At 34.7% G+C, this 15,712-nt stretch overlaps 1 protein-coding gene across 2 annotated transcripts in view; it reads left to right on the top strand.

Moving 5' to 3' along the window:
• Positions 1-11,765, top strand: part of LOC121986923 (YLP motif-containing protein 1-like) — a 30,276-nt gene extending 18,511 nt beyond the window's left edge. For both annotated transcript variants that reach the window (XM_042540859.1, XM_042540853.1), the window contains 9 exons: positions 915-984; positions 1,474-1,529; positions 5,173-5,223; positions 5,995-6,099; positions 6,215-6,259; positions 6,372-6,480; positions 8,670-8,875; positions 10,394-10,471; positions 11,248-11,765. In XM_042540859.1, coding sequence (XP_042396793.1) covers positions 915-984; positions 1,474-1,529; positions 5,173-5,223; positions 5,995-6,099; positions 6,215-6,259; positions 6,372-6,480; positions 8,670-8,875; positions 10,394-10,471; positions 11,248-11,424 — 897 coding nt within the window. In that variant the 3' untranslated portion in view covers positions 11,425-11,765. The remainder of the gene's footprint in view (positions 1-914; positions 985-1,473; positions 1,530-5,172; positions 5,224-5,994; positions 6,100-6,214; positions 6,260-6,371; positions 6,481-8,669; positions 8,876-10,393; positions 10,472-11,247) is intronic.
• Positions 11,766-15,712: the final 3,947 nt, after the last annotated feature.

Raw genomic sequence — 15,712 nt, 5'->3', positions numbered from 1 at the left:
CATGGGGACACACCATTTTGGGGACAGAGGATCTCAACTCCCTTTAAGGCGCCTACAGCTAGCTTTTTAGCTCCTTTTGACTTTGTTTCAGCTTCCAAAGCTCCGATAAACTTGGGTGATCGCGGCCAATCGAAATAGGGCTCACCTGAATCCAATTTCCGACCTTCTCCTCGAGCAGCCTTCCTCCCCGGCTTAACGTCCCTCGAACGCCGCGCACGTTCTTCTCGTCCACCGGTGTAATCTTCCGCAGCTCTCTCGTCCTTCGGATGCACCGAGCCCGTCGGCTCCCTTCTCGTGCCGTCCTTCTCGCTAGCTGCGTCTTCCGCTCGACTTCCTGCGCTCCTAAGTTCCTGTACACTCGGATACAGGGATCAAACACAAAGCAGGATCTAACCAACTTGGTTGATCACATCAAAACAACCACGGGGTTTAACAAAAAGTGTTTTCTTTGTGTAGTTTTTGATCTACACAACTTCTTGCCTGTCAATCTGTATCCCAATTTTACTCTGTTTTGTTGCTTTTAAAATTGATTTCAATCTTCTTGTCGTATCAAATAAAACCCATAAATATTGTTCTAAGTTAATTCTCACCTTTTGAGGTTAATGTCGATTTTTGGAGTACAAATGGTGATAAGTTTGAGCTAGCCCTTCTTGAGGTGTACAACTAAATTTCATTTAATTAACTCTTTTGAAATGATCTGCTGTTTCAGTATAATCATAGACATGGACATTATAATTCAAATTGATATTCTTTCTTTCTTGGTCATGCAGACTCTTTCCTGAATGCTGAGTATGTTTCTTGTTTTTATTCTGTTTATATGCACACTCATTTGTACGTGTATTTTATTTAATCCCAGAATAGTGTATGTATTATTAATTTGGTTATTAGAGCTCAAGTGATTGGCTATTTGATAGGCATATCGGTCAAGCATGTTAAAGGCATTTAAGAAGACACTTGAAGAAGGCATATTCACATTTATAATTGGTATGAAGTAACTGCTGAATTGCTGCTTTTGTTTCTTGGAATCCAGAGGTTCTATTGTCTTTCAAGCTTTATTCCTTTTAACTTGGTTGTCAGTATTGTTTTACCATCGTTATTGGCTTTTTTAATGCTTTCTCTATTAACGTTTAAAGTTTTTGCTTCTTGCATTTCTTTGCTCCATTAGCTGCAGCCTGATATTGTTATGGCTTGTTCTGCACTGTCATTTTGTTTGTGTGCTGTTTGTCATACAAATGTTGGGAACATGTTATGTTTTTGAATGTTGAAAGAATTGAGCTAACCTATGAAAGATGTGACTGAACTGTGTTCCAGTATGTTGGGTACTGTGGACGCATTAAGGCATTTTCATTGGTACTAGATGAAGTGATGGATGCTGTGCTAAGCATTCTACGCTACCTTCAATTTTTGCTAATCACTAATGCAGTATTGTTCGGCAACTGACTCGTTTATTGCTGGTATGTTTGCCTCGTTTAGTGGATGACCACAATCTGCGGGTAGCTGATTTTGCTCAGTTTTGGGCAATTGCGAAGGTATATTCTCTTTCTTCAGAAAACCATACGAGTCTTTATATTTGAACTTTTCATGCTGGTTGAGGGATTGTTGAGACCTTGCCTGGTAACTATGAGGTTAATATAATGGCATTTTCGATTCCTTTATAACTGGATTTACACGCAACACATGTATGTATATTATGACCCCTTCTTGGTTGTTTTATAATCCTGCACATGCTGTTCTATTGTATCCGTTCAATGTTTATGGATACATGCTTCTTTTCTGTTTCCTATTTGGGAGATGCTGCACTTTTTAAGCACCTAAACTATCTTACTAGAGAGATCCATGTGGTTGATGAAATAACCCAAGTTACAGCTGTACATGTTAGCACATAACGCACACATGAGACCATGTTTCTTCCTCATGGTTATGGCAATATAGTATTTTGATCATGGTGACGAGCATGTAAATGTTCGGAGAAGTATCTGTTGGTTTTTGATTTTTTAATATGTTACCAAGATTCTCTTTCCAACCTTGGGTGAGTCTAAGGATTTATTGGTCTCACTTGTCTGGAAAAGTTGTTTAACCTTGATAAATTTTTATATGATATTGTCTCTGATGATCAAGTTTGATGTGGGATATGTAGGACAACTAAATCACGGCAACATATTTAGCTTGATGGAGATTGTATGTTTTTATTTAAAGCTTAAATGACAAGAAACTAGGGAAACAAGTACTGTTTATTCAACAACACGTTTGCTTGCCAAGTATACCAAGAAATTAATTAAACACCTTAGGAGTTAAGTCTCTTGCATGGGTTTTTGCAGCAAAATTAACTTTTTTACACTTGATCATGCACAAGAGAATAACTTTTTTTATTTATCCAAGCATTTTATACAATATTGTTAATTAATCAGTATTACTATTAAATAATAAAGGTCGAGTTACATGCAATATGAGTTTTGTTAGTGCCAGAGTAATGCTAATTTTCTGCAGGTCTTGAGTTCGAGGGCTCATAAATCATTGCTCTAACTAATACATATTTAAAGGGCCTAGTCTATAATTCTTATTTATATGGGATTTATTTTTGGCGACAATTTATTATTCCATTTGGTAGGCAGTTATGCAAAATGTGTTATTATTTATATAGCTTTCCGATCAAGTCAATTTGGATACGTATTTGTAAAGTTAGGTTTTGATACACTGAGAACAAGAAAAAATTTGTTAACAACTCAGTTTGACATTTGAAATCACCAAAGAGTCTAGAAATTGAACATGTGTTAGAAAATTGTCAGATTTACAAATTTTTAAGGAAAAAAAAATAGAAATTGCTAAGTTATTATGCAATACTATTCCATTTCAGCTGCTGTGAGAAGAGGGGGTTGCAGAGGGGAGGTTTAGTTCACATGAAACACCGTATATAAGAGAAAAACATTTTCAAAATGTCACTTTTCCCCCTGTTTTTATATGTCTGGTTGCTATTAAAATAATATGATAATTCATGAGCAATTATGATTCAGCATGTGTCAAGTCTTTTCCATTTTAATTAAGTTTTGTTTCTTTTAATATGATATAGCTATCGCATGCTTTTCCGGCAATGCTTTCGGCACTACAAGAGGTGTCCCGATGCTTCTGGTGCCTCCGAAGGCATCCCGCGACTCCTCCGGTACATCCGGAGGCGTTCGCGACTCCCCCTGAACTGCCGAGACAAGGACGTCTCCTGTGCCGGTTTCGGCCGTCTGGCGGAACGGTAAAAACCGTCCGTGCCGGATGGCACGGAACGACATTTGATTCTATGGTATACATATCTATTGCTACTTTTATATTTAAATTTTAGAACTATTATCTTAATTTAATTTAATTTTTAAATATGTAATTCTTTTAGTTTTGCCAAGCATGCTTAAGATTGGTCAAGTTGGATTTATTAATTGTTATGTTCCTTATTCTTATAGCATTTTTATATGTTTTGATTTAAAATATGTGCATTGGAGGTTAAGGCTAAGGCTAAGGGTAAAGGGTTATTAGACCTTGAGTAGTATACATTATTCGAAGGAAAAAATTATTAATTTTCCAAAATTCTCATAAAGTTTAAGTCGTTTGTAATTTTTTATGTTACAATTTGGTTTGGTTTATTGTTAATTTATTAGAGGATATAATGTGATAATTTATCTATATTAACATTATATTGTGTTTTTTGTAAATTTAGGATGTGGATCCCATTTTTTTGGGGTAATCCAGGTATCCAACTCTTGGAACTAATTAATCCACTGACTTGACCCCACGGAAGTTTTCCATTGGCCACTACGGTAGCGCAAATGGGTCTGGTGGACTGCCCAACATCACGATCACGAGCATGAGAGTTTGACCTACCTCTTACTATCGTATTGTGTGCGCGGGGGGGTGGGGAGTCGGATCCAATTTGATCCTATGGTAGATGAGATTGATTTTTGATATTATTGTCATCAATAATCAACTGCGTAAAATTGTGGCAATTTGGGTCAAACCGGATCGGGTTGAGTTGGGCCAAATCACGTTTAAGGTATGACTCAAGTCAAATAAAGCCAGAGTATGAGAAAAATTAAACTTGGGGTTGACTTGTTTTCAAACTTTTTCTTTACTTTTGTAGTTTAATTTAGAGGTATATTGGATTTAACTCATTCAGAGATTGGGTAAAATAATACAGAGAAAGTTACATGGTTGTTCTCTCACAATTGTGCAAAGTGTAGATTCCCTCCAATGAAGATTGGACTTCCATCAATATCACGAGTAGAGAGTTGGCAAGTATATAAGAAGTTGAGGGAGAGGAAGGGCTTACAGTTGCTTGCCCCTTACTCTCTCCCCTTCTTCAGGTGGATGGGCAGTGGAGTTGGGCATTGACAAGGTGAGCAACGGCGGACCACTTTGACTGGAGTGCAAGTTGGAATTGCCTTTGGTTGAGGCAGAGGAAGGTAGTTGTGCGGTAGCCAGCCCTCATCTACTCCAGTTAGATTTAGGCATAAGGAGCCTGCCAGTAGGGGGTTGTGGATGAGTAGGGCCGCAAAGGCTGACCTCCATAATAAGTGGCAGTGGCACGTAGTGGTGATTTATCGACAAGATTAACTACTCGAGATAGAGTGGACAAAACTACTGACACCCGAACAATACAAAGTAACAACATGAATATAAACCTTAATTCAAGAAACCTTGAAACCTTGGTGTGAACACTATCAACTTCGTAGCACTTGCCAAAACTTCTATACTCTACTAATGATCTATCTGCACAAATTTGAAGAAACAAGAATGCAACAAACACTGTAGAATGCAACAAATAAAATTGATGCACAAGATCGGCGAGTTGCAAAAAACCCACCAAACCTGTCAACTGTTACAAATGAATGCAACTGCAATAACAACTCATTCAATCAGTACAATAATGCTATCGGCATTGCTCCAACCTTTATGTCTAGGATATGACAGTGTTCAGTGTTACCATGTCTCTGCTCAAATTTTGGTGAATGAAGGTGAATCACTCACAAGTCACTACAATGAAGTCTAATGAGAAATCTAGGTTGACATAGTTGAAGTCTATTTAATTGATGAAACACCTATGGTTGGAAGACAAGTTTCTTTTAAAATTGCGAAAAGTAAATTAAATTTCCTTGGTGGTTTCATGCTTCTCATTGTCGTCATTTTCTTGAGCAGAGATCAGGGTATGAGGTATACTTGCTGGAAGCTCCATACAAGGATCCAATGGTGAGATTGTATCTAGCATTCTGATTTATGTAGGTCAATACTTGTTTTTATAGTTTTTCATTCTCTAAACATTCCTTCCAAAATCCAATTATTGTCCTTAGGATTCTCATATATATAACTGCGTAAATACATATTCTTCCTAATTTTGTTAGAGATTGTAATACCAATTTTGTGTTTCTCATCCTTATTAAATTGGTATTTCACTTATTTCATTTGTCAAGAAATTCTTCTACTTAGTTTTTAGCTATTTTCTCAAAAAAAGTCATTTAAGCATAATTGTGTGCCTTCTTTAAGAAGTTTCAAAATATCACGTTCTCATTCATATGGGTGCTCATCGATATCCTCATTACTTTATTTGAATCTCTTAAATAACATCACTACAGTGGAATAACTTATTGCAAGAATTATTTTGTCAGATAATTGTATGCTATGTATGCTTATTACAACTTTTTAGTTCCAAAATGTAGGAAATCAAGTGGATTTTTGATTCATAACACCATTTTGGCTAGTGTGCATAGTGACTTGTGCCATATATGTGGCATAAATTGAGGTTATTTCATTAAACCAATTAAGCTTAACATCCTATTGATGGATGTCTAAATTGTGAGGGGACTTTAGATATAGTTGATCTTTATTGCTATCTCATGTTGCTGTAAGTGAATCATCTCTGTTTCATTTTATTTTCTCAATCTCAAATCAGAGAATTTTGAACTTTTGATAGCTCATGTTATTGTCAATCATTATAAGTTCTATCCTTTCTGCAAATGATAGGGCTGTGCAGCTAGGAATGTGCATGGTTTTACACTAGAAGATACACGGAAGATGGCAGAAAAATGGGAAGAATCTCCACCTTTATACATGCAAATTGATATTCAGGTCTCATAATGGGTGCATGCATAAAATTGATTTTGTTTCTACTAATTTTTATATTACGTTAATTTGGTAAATAAAATAATTTACTAATTATTTACTGCTATATCTGAACGTGCAGTCATTATTTCATGGGGATGATCTGAATGAGCAGTCCATTCAAGAGGTAAATTTGCATGAGCATCAACTTTCTATGCATCTTTTTTTGAGTGTGCCTGTTTTTTAACTTGCAACAATAAGATCCTGTTCCTATCAATCATAGTGAAATTAACTTTCAGGTTGACATGGACATCAATGACTCAGACTGTGACAACAATAAGGCTAAGTTGCTGGAGGAAAGCCTCAAATATCCAGAACCAAAAAGAGAGAATTTTGTACATAGAAAAGGTATTGGTATTTGGTTGTTCCTATTCTTGGTCTTTATACATATATGTAAAAACATTTTGTTCTCAATCCGTGGATTAAAATGCCAACCCATGCTGGGATTATCATTCCACCTACTGGACAACACATGAAACGAATTTGATATCGACACTAAAGTCATGAGCTGACTTCACGCAAGAATTTCTTAGCGATGGCAGCATGCACAACGTAAAAAAAGAGAGACGAGGGAGGGAGGCTAAGAGAAAGATTGAGGGAGAGAGAAGCATTGCTGGAGGAGAGAGAAGGGGACCAATGTTTGCCAACAAATGACACATGTGGTGAGCGGTTGGTGGCGGTCACGATAGAGGAAGAGATGAATTAGGAGAGAGGAGTGAGGAGAGTAGGTTTGGAAAGATAGATAGTCGCTCAAATTTAAAAAAGAATAATTTAAGATGCAAACAATTTAAATGGGTTAAAATTCAATTTCTTACATTAGTGGGCTTCTTCTTTGTCAAGAGAGACTGAGAGATATCATGTGAGCAAGTAACTCAAAAATTAGGTTTTTGTAAGAGTAAGATTGTGTTGAACTTCTTTTCCTCCTGTGCATCTTCCCCTCAACTTTAGTTTGAGTGTTGAAGAACAACTAATGTTTATCACAACATTTAGATTAAATAAAATTTATTTAATTAATTGAGAAATATTTTATTATTATTAATTTTTATTTCATTTTATTAGAATATCATTAAAGATACATGATTGCAAATTGTAATAGGAAGGGGAGTCATGGCACAATGATAAATTTGTTGTCGTGTGACTTGGAGGTGGTTTGAGTCGTGGAAATCAATTTTGCAATGTAGGATAAGACTGCATACAAAAGACCCTTTCCCGAGACTCCGCATTGGCGGGAGCTTCGTGCATCAATTGCCCTTTATACATGATTGCAATAGATGAGTACTAATTGGTTCAAATTAAAGTTGTTTTTTTTTGATAAAAAATATCTATCCAATTCAATTGAAAGCATAAAAAATTTTAAATTTGCATTTGATTTTATTTGAAAAAAAAATCTTGAATGCAATATCTTCAAATTTACTCAGAAAAGTTGAATTTACTTGATTGCCATCACTAAAGATTATATCTGACTTCTTGTTTCCCAGTTACATTGAACATATTTTTCTCATATCTTGTTTCCTTAGAATGTGATGCCAGACTGGATCTTCCACCTTTCACTTTGAAATAATTTATTTGATATTTACTTTCTAGCACATTGGTTGCAAATGGAGTGGGTACAAGAATATTAATTTCAATGATGTGACATCAGTGTCATGCTTTATGTCTGAGTTTAAGAACTGCTGGTATATCCAATTATTTTTCTCCAAATATTATCATAGGTCTTACATTTCATGGAAAAAGTGGGGCTAATAGGGAGCAAGTGTTGCTGCTGCCTAAGAATCAAATGGAAGTTGAGTAGGAAAGTAAGGCATAGTGTTTTACCCTTATTCTTTGTGCATGTTGAATGATTAATGATCAGGAAAGTTTTCGCTTGTATTTTTAATGCATTTATTATGCAGTTTTCAGTGATTAATATGTTGTCAGTCATCATAAAAGCAATCATACAACCACTGATTGGACTCATGGTTCTGTACAATGATACTTGGTGTAGGTTTTTAATACCTAATTACCTATCAGGTGACAATGGTAGTGATGTTATAGTTTCTGCTAGTGGAGGAGGTTATGGTTGAAACCAAAATGGGAAGAAAATATTCTTAATGTATAGTTTTAGAAAATATTTTTCAGACACCTAAACTGTAAATAAATTTGGATAGTGAGTTTGGTTGAAATGGATCTTGTCCATGAGAATGGTAGACTAAATGTTTTGTAGTTTAAACTGGTGGTCTGGGAGAATTTCCTTTCATAATATAAACTGACATGTGAGTTAACCATATTTAGTTTAGTTTAGATGATGAACATGCAAATGATGCATGTTAAAATTGGATGGTAATCATGTTGGGATGATTTTATTCATGAGAAGGTTATTTGTTGATGTTTTAAAAAAATGTAGATCCGCTATTTGTTGATGTTTTAAGTTAATGAATCCTATGAAGTATTTTTTTCTCATTTTATTTTCAGTTCATGTATGGGGATTGGATCCTTCCTTACTATGACTTGTACAATTTGTGGTTGATATTTCATTTTTCTAATCCTTCTTTATCTAGATTCATCAAAACATGTAGAGAAGTGGGAATTTGATGAAGGGGAAGAGTGGCAAACAAGAATCAAAGAATTGGGTAGCAGTAAATGGTCGAAGGATTTAGATGAGGAAGACAAAAAGCTTGAAGGTGTTGGAAAAAATATAAATGCACTTTCTGGCCTTATTGATGCTTATACCAAGAGTGGAAAATCAGTTCACTGGGGTGATCAGGTATATAATATATTTATTTGATTTTGATACCCCAAAGGGCAATGCGGTATCCAAATTATGCTGGTTGCTTCATTTAGAATAATTTTAGATCCTTCTATTGAAGGTAAAATCCGTGTCACTATCAATCATTAATTACTTTTCCTTTGTCACATGTCTGTATATTGTGTTTATCATGAAAGGTATATCTGGTGGCAATTTAATTGAGCCATACTGTCCTAGTATCTGCAATCATTTCTAGAGCATCAGTTATCTGGTATTGTTTATGCTATGATTCGTCCTGGTATTCCTATATTACTATGGATAACATAACTCGCTAGTATATCTGTAAGCTCTCCTTGTGATAATTTTGTATTTGTTGTGCCTAATCTATGAAGGGGAGCCTTGGTGCAACGGTAAAATTGTTGCTTTGTGACCAAAAGGTCAGGTTTGAATCCTGGAAATAGCCTCTTGCAAAAAGTAGGGTAAGACTGCGTACAATGGATCCTTCCCCAGGACCCCGTATAACGGGAGGTTCGTGCACCGGGCTGTCCTTTTGTGCCTAATATGTGATGTTTCCATTTCTTTTGAACTGTGTTTCTATCTGTTCAGTTAGAAGAACAAATGTAATTGCTAAGGCTACGTTTGGTTGGGCGTAATGTAATTGAGTTTGTAATGTAATCAAATTTGTAATGTAATGTAATGTAATCTTGATTACATTACTACGTTTGGTAATGAAATGTATGTAATCTTTGATTACAAAGGTGATTACATTCTTTTGTTTGGTGTCCATTATTTTTATAAGGAATGTAATTCGTATTATTATAAAATGACAAAAATATCCTACGACTTCTACCGGCGGGCGCTACATCTCTGTCGGAGCTTGCGGTGGCCGCTGCCGCCGGTCGCTGGTCGCCGCTGGTTGCCGGGCATCGCCGGCTGTCGGTCGGTCGCCGCCGGCTGTCGCCGATTGTCGGCCGTCGGCGATCGTCGGTCGTCGGTCGCCGCCGGTCGCCGGCGCCCGCCGGTCGTCAGCCGTTGGTGGGCGGTGGCAATGGCGGCGGGCGAAGATGGGCGGCGACAGACTAGGGGTATATTTGACATTCAAATTTTTGTTAAAAGGTGACCTGGTAATGTAATCGGATTACAATGAGTTTGTTTTGTAATCCAGATTACAAAACTTCATTACATTTTATAATCCAGATTACATTACATTACAAGTTAAAAATGAAATCAAACAAAATAATCAGCCTTGTAATGTAATCTGGATTACATTACAAGGCAGATTACACCCTACCAAACGCAGCTTAAGAGAATTGCATATTCACATTAAGGGCATTTGTGGATTTAGCCGTGGTATTTTACTCTTGCAAGAATTATCTGTCTCAGCGTTAGCCATTATTGTCATCCTTTTCCACACCTAATCACAGTGCTGGAATTATTAAAGTATGAACAGATTATAAAAGTTCATGTATCTTCAAACTATCTTACTGCGGTCATGCTGGATAGTTGGCTAAACTTGCTTTGTTTCTTTTTTTACAGCTCAACAAAAGAGGATTTTCAATCGGCACTGTGAAGAAACACTCCTTGATCATTGGTCCAGGATCGGGGTACAATTTGGTAAGAATTTTCTATTGGCTTTCTATTTTTGTGCTTCAATTGAATGTTTCTTTTATGTATGTGGTAAGTGGAATAAATTCAAGTGCATGTGTGTGAAGATATTATTATTAAACACGAATTTTGATGATTCTGTTGGTTATTCCATCCCATTGGATTTTAGTTTTCCTGTTATTTTTGCATCAGAGTATGTTGCACCATCCCATTGGAGTTGAATGTTAGGATATGACTCGAAAACATAAGTAGAAAATGAGAATTGCAGAGATGAGGATGTTAAGGTGATACGAGGATGAATATGATAAAAAATGAAAACATTAGAGAGAAAGTCAGGGTTGCATCTATTGAGGAAAAAAAATCCGAGAGACACATTTAAAATGGTGCAGACATGTACTTAGATAATCAATGACTGTTCCAGTGATTTGAAACTATGACAAATATGCACATCAAATGAGAAAGAAGAAGACCAAAAATGACTTGGTTAGTAACAATAAAATAAGATAAAATTTATTTAAATATAGATGATGATATAGTAGATGATAGAATCCAATGGCCTAGAAGGATTCATATAGCTGATTCCACTAGTGGATAAGACTTGGTTAATGTTATTGTAGTATGTTGCTCCAAATTGAGGACAAGGAATGACGGTTCTTCTGCTATATTTGGCCTTCTGAATTTTGCAGAGTAATTGAGGATGACGATGGCTATTTCTGGCACTTTTGGCTTCATGGTTAAATGGTTTGCTTCAGTAAGCATTGAATGACAATGTTACTTTCTTGCAGGCATCAAATCCAGTAGGTGAAAACCAAGACATTACAGAGGCAGCTAAGACTAGCAATACAAGTGAATCAAAGAGGCGGTTCAGCGAAAAACTTCGTGCTGAGCACGAATCAATCAGAGCCCTTTTGAGCAAAAGGCGGCAACGGATTGGAGGATTTTTTGACACTGACGATGACTAATGCAGCCTTGGTTATTTGCTAAGCAAGAACACAACCCCCATGTTCCTGATCCTCCAAGGTCCTTATTTTCTTGAATGGCATCTGGTTGGGAGAGGAAACATTGAGGCAGCATCAGCTTTGTCATACCTGAAAATGGCTGTATTCAACTACAGATTCAAGCAACCCGATGCAAATGATAGCATTCCGTGTTATAGCATGGAATTTCCCATATTTTTTTTATCAGTGTTGTACGTTCCTGTGTAAGAAGAACCGATGTTAGTCTAAGGTTCCAGTTCGTATTTTGTATGAGAAAAGGTCTTTAATATATGGCAAAAATTAAATAAGTGTTTTTTTTGGAATTATGACAGTGGCATTTCTTTTTCATTTTTTATCAAAAGGACTTCAAACCTCATCGGTCATTCGTAAATATTACATTGCTGTTTTAAGTACAATCGATTTTGATTTTTTTGATAAATTGATTTCGAATTCAAATCTTGAATCGATCTGATGGACTTGACTTTTAATCTCTTCAATTAGCATTCATGTGGTAATAATTTAGTTGTTACCATATGAATTTATGCTATTCAACAATATCATGTTCATGTGAATTTGTTGTCCCATGGGTGGACACAATTTGTACTTTAATAATTTTTGAAATCAATTTTAACAGATGTAAAATGTGGATGTCTAATCTCTTCTATAAAAGGGTTATTGTACTATGATATCATTTTTACTGTAATAATAGAAATTTATGATTTTAAACTTAAAATCCACTATTAAAAAGTCAAAATAGATTCAACAATGCACTTAAAAGTACCTATGTAATCTTATGAGAGGATGTCACTTCAACTCTAATAGTAGGATTTTTTTTTTTTTTTTAATTTAGGTATCTAATTTTTTGAATTTATTAATTTTAAAAGTGACTGATTCTATAAAAAAAAATTTTATAGTCTTCAGAGAATCAAAAATCACTCACGGAAGTATTCTTAATTAGAATTCCACCCTTCAATACCTAATCAATCATTAAAAAAAACCTAACTGCTATTCAGGTAACCAGGACACTCTTAATTTTTGTCGTATTTGACTGAATTGGACTACGTGGACAATCCAATCCATGCACTGCATGACAATTGGCGGCGTAACTAATCTCACAATTGATTGTCCATCAGCTTTATCATGATTCTAATTGTGCTTGTTTCATTGTATTTTGACTGCCTTTATTATATTTGATCCATTCTTTACTTTTTCTTTTTTTCTTTTCAATTTTTAAACTTAAATCGGATCCCAAAAACAGAGAGAAGAGAGAACGAAATCAAATTGACAGGTGCAACTTGATTAGGATATTTATCTAAAACTCAAAAACCTGCCTATTTCTGACAATTGTTCTCCATGAAGGATACTTTGGTAAACTTCATATATTTAAAAAACAATTAACACGAACGATTTTCCACTATAAAAGAGGATCATATAAATAATTTTTTTTTTCCTTTTTGACTGCCCTTTAGTCATATGAATTGACATAAACTTTGTTAGGTTATTGTGGTTGGACACTTAACTCGAAGATTAGATTTTCGATAAGAATTACATCATACAAATATTAATTCTTAAATATTCTTTAATGCGGATCTAGGTTCAATGTTAACAATACATGTTATCATTCTTTTTTTAAATAATAGATGTTATTATGGTGGCAAAAGATTATACATTGACTTTGGATGTCCTACACGATTAGTCCCAAACTCATCAGTATAAAGGTAAATCATGGATAATTTTGCCTTTGAATAATGATCATTGTACGAGGGAGGACAGGATTGATCTCCATTCCTCTTGATGACAATACTCCATGTAATAAATATTATCATGTTATTACGGTTGTTATTAATATCGAATTATGGTAAGTATCGCCAATTATTTATACTTCTATCAACTCTTATCACTATAATCGATGTTAGATCTATGTTGTCCCCTCGGATGGGTATAGTAGTTAGCGCATGAGGTGTTGTCGCAATGAGATTTGGGGTTTGAATCTCGGCAAAGCCGAGGTAAATACCTCCCTTATATGTTAGTCACTATTCCAAAGGCTAGTAGCCGTCCGTGATTTACCTCCTCCGTGTTGGTCTTGGGACGGATTGGCGAGGGCGCTGAGGGTGAACGTATTCGTCTTTTGTCACAATGTTAGATCTATGCTTGTCCTTTAGTCCAAAGTAGAACCTAATTCTTTCGGATAAAAACTCAACGTGTCTGAGCATGCCTCCCCCTAGACGAATTGGTAGGAGCGCTGGGACGAACGAATCACCTTTTACTATAAAAATAGAACCTACATTCTATACTTTGAGATTCAAACTTCCACACCAATACTAAATCCTATTTATCTTTACATGTGCATATCGAAGTACATATTACACTAATTTAAACATTTCTCTTTTTTTTTAAAAAAAAAAAAATCAATCTTCAGAAACAAAATGAACAAATCCTTCTAAATCATTCAAATCTTTTATTTATTCAAGTCTTTTATTTGAAGGGTCTTTTCCCTTGGATTTAGGGATCCTTTAAGCAAAACAATTAGGAACAAGCAAAATCAAATGATTGAACAAACATTTTGTTCTCTTGCCACACATGTCACTTAACCATTCTTCCAAATTAATTGATACAAGTGACTCATCATGCTCCTCAATTAGGGTCAATTTTTTCAATGATGGATGAGCAGTCCTTTCTCTTATCATATTATCTTCCAATTTTCTTTTCCATTTGAAAAAAGAAAATAGATAAGATAATAACATGAACAAGTGTGATGCCTTTTTCTCTCAAAGGACTTTTGGACAAAGCAAAATTGGTAACTTTGGGGCCAATAATTTAATGGCAACTAATTTAATATTCAGGTTTTCTTAAAGAAATGGATGGTTATCCATGTAATGATTTGATGAGTAGGCCAAATAATGCTTAGACAACAAGCAAGGAAGCTTTTAGGATAATTCATCAATTCAGTTTATATATTGAATTGTGATTTTGCCAATTTGTAATTTACATTTTAAAATTTGACCTATTGTTTTTTTTTAATTTCAATGTGATATACAAAAAAAAATATATAAGTGCTCAAGATTTTTTTTCTTTATTTTGAGTACATAAGTATGAAATAATAACTATAATAAATACAACAACAAATATGAAATCCAAAACATATTAGGACAAATGAATGAAAAATATATATTAAAATGAATATTTCTCATTTGGATTCATCTTTAATTTCTTTCAAATTAATTAATAGGAAGGGATTCTTTATCATGTTTTGTGTGAAAACTTATGTTATAACCATTGATTCAGAGTAAATCTAAGATTAAAATAAATTCGTGTTGTCGCATATAGTGGTTATGAAATGATTCACATAAAAGATTATGAAGAGACTTTCCTATTAGTTTTTACCTCAATATTAGTCATCTTTCTTTAACAACCTTGTTAATATCACTATGTTAAGTGAATCAAAGAAAAATTAGTTTTTGAAATTAGTAAATTAATGATTGAGATCTTCCAATAAAATGATATTCATCACAAAGAGATTGTCATCCTTGGTATTAATTAGTCATCCTTTTCAACCATCCTAAACCGATCACTATACTCGATCTCTCTTGTGTCGACTTCTAGTCCCTCTCCTAAAGCATTGCACCCCTAGATGACCACCTAAGAGACTGTCTTATCAATTGCCATGTGGAATTCAACCATTGTATTAGTGAACAATCACATCACTAGAGAATTAAAATTTTATTTCTCTGTTTTTTCAAAGTGACTTAATGCAAACAATGGCCAAGTCGCCACCTTTTAGCTTTCACCACTTCAAAAACACACTTGCTCCTAATTCTTAGTATACTTGATTTTATATTGATTCATTGCTCGATGGTGAATAAACTCACTGTATCCTTTAATTTTAACCTCAAACTGAAAGGGGGCAAAAGTGCCCTAAAAATGTCTTTGCCGACTATTGAATAGGCTTACATAGGAAGAATTTAGGGATAAAAAGTTTCTTGGAAGTTTTGGAGAGGAAAAGGAACAAAAAAAAAAGAAGCAAGAATCTATTTAAGATTATTTGTTTGACTATAATTGATTAGGCAATTTGAATTTGAAAGAAAAGGATCTTGATAAGAGATCTTTTCACTGTTTATCCCCATTAAAATGTTGATCGACACCGACAAAATAGCTAAATGTTAGTTTATTCTAGAGTTCATATTTAGTATTATATATATTTTTTCTTTTGAAAAAAGATTGAATGATTACAAGTTATCATATTTCATTGAGATTCCAAAACCTTGTTATAAAA

The sequence above is a fragment of the Zingiber officinale genome, chromosome 1B (assembly GCF_018446385.1).
Source record: "Zingiber officinale cultivar Zhangliang chromosome 1B, Zo_v1.1, whole genome shotgun sequence".
NCBI classification, from domain to species: Eukaryota; Viridiplantae; Streptophyta; class Magnoliopsida; order Zingiberales; family Zingiberaceae; genus Zingiber; species Zingiber officinale.
The sequence above is the reverse complement of the archived record's forward strand: the minus strand, read 5'-3'. Positions and strand labels throughout refer to the sequence as shown.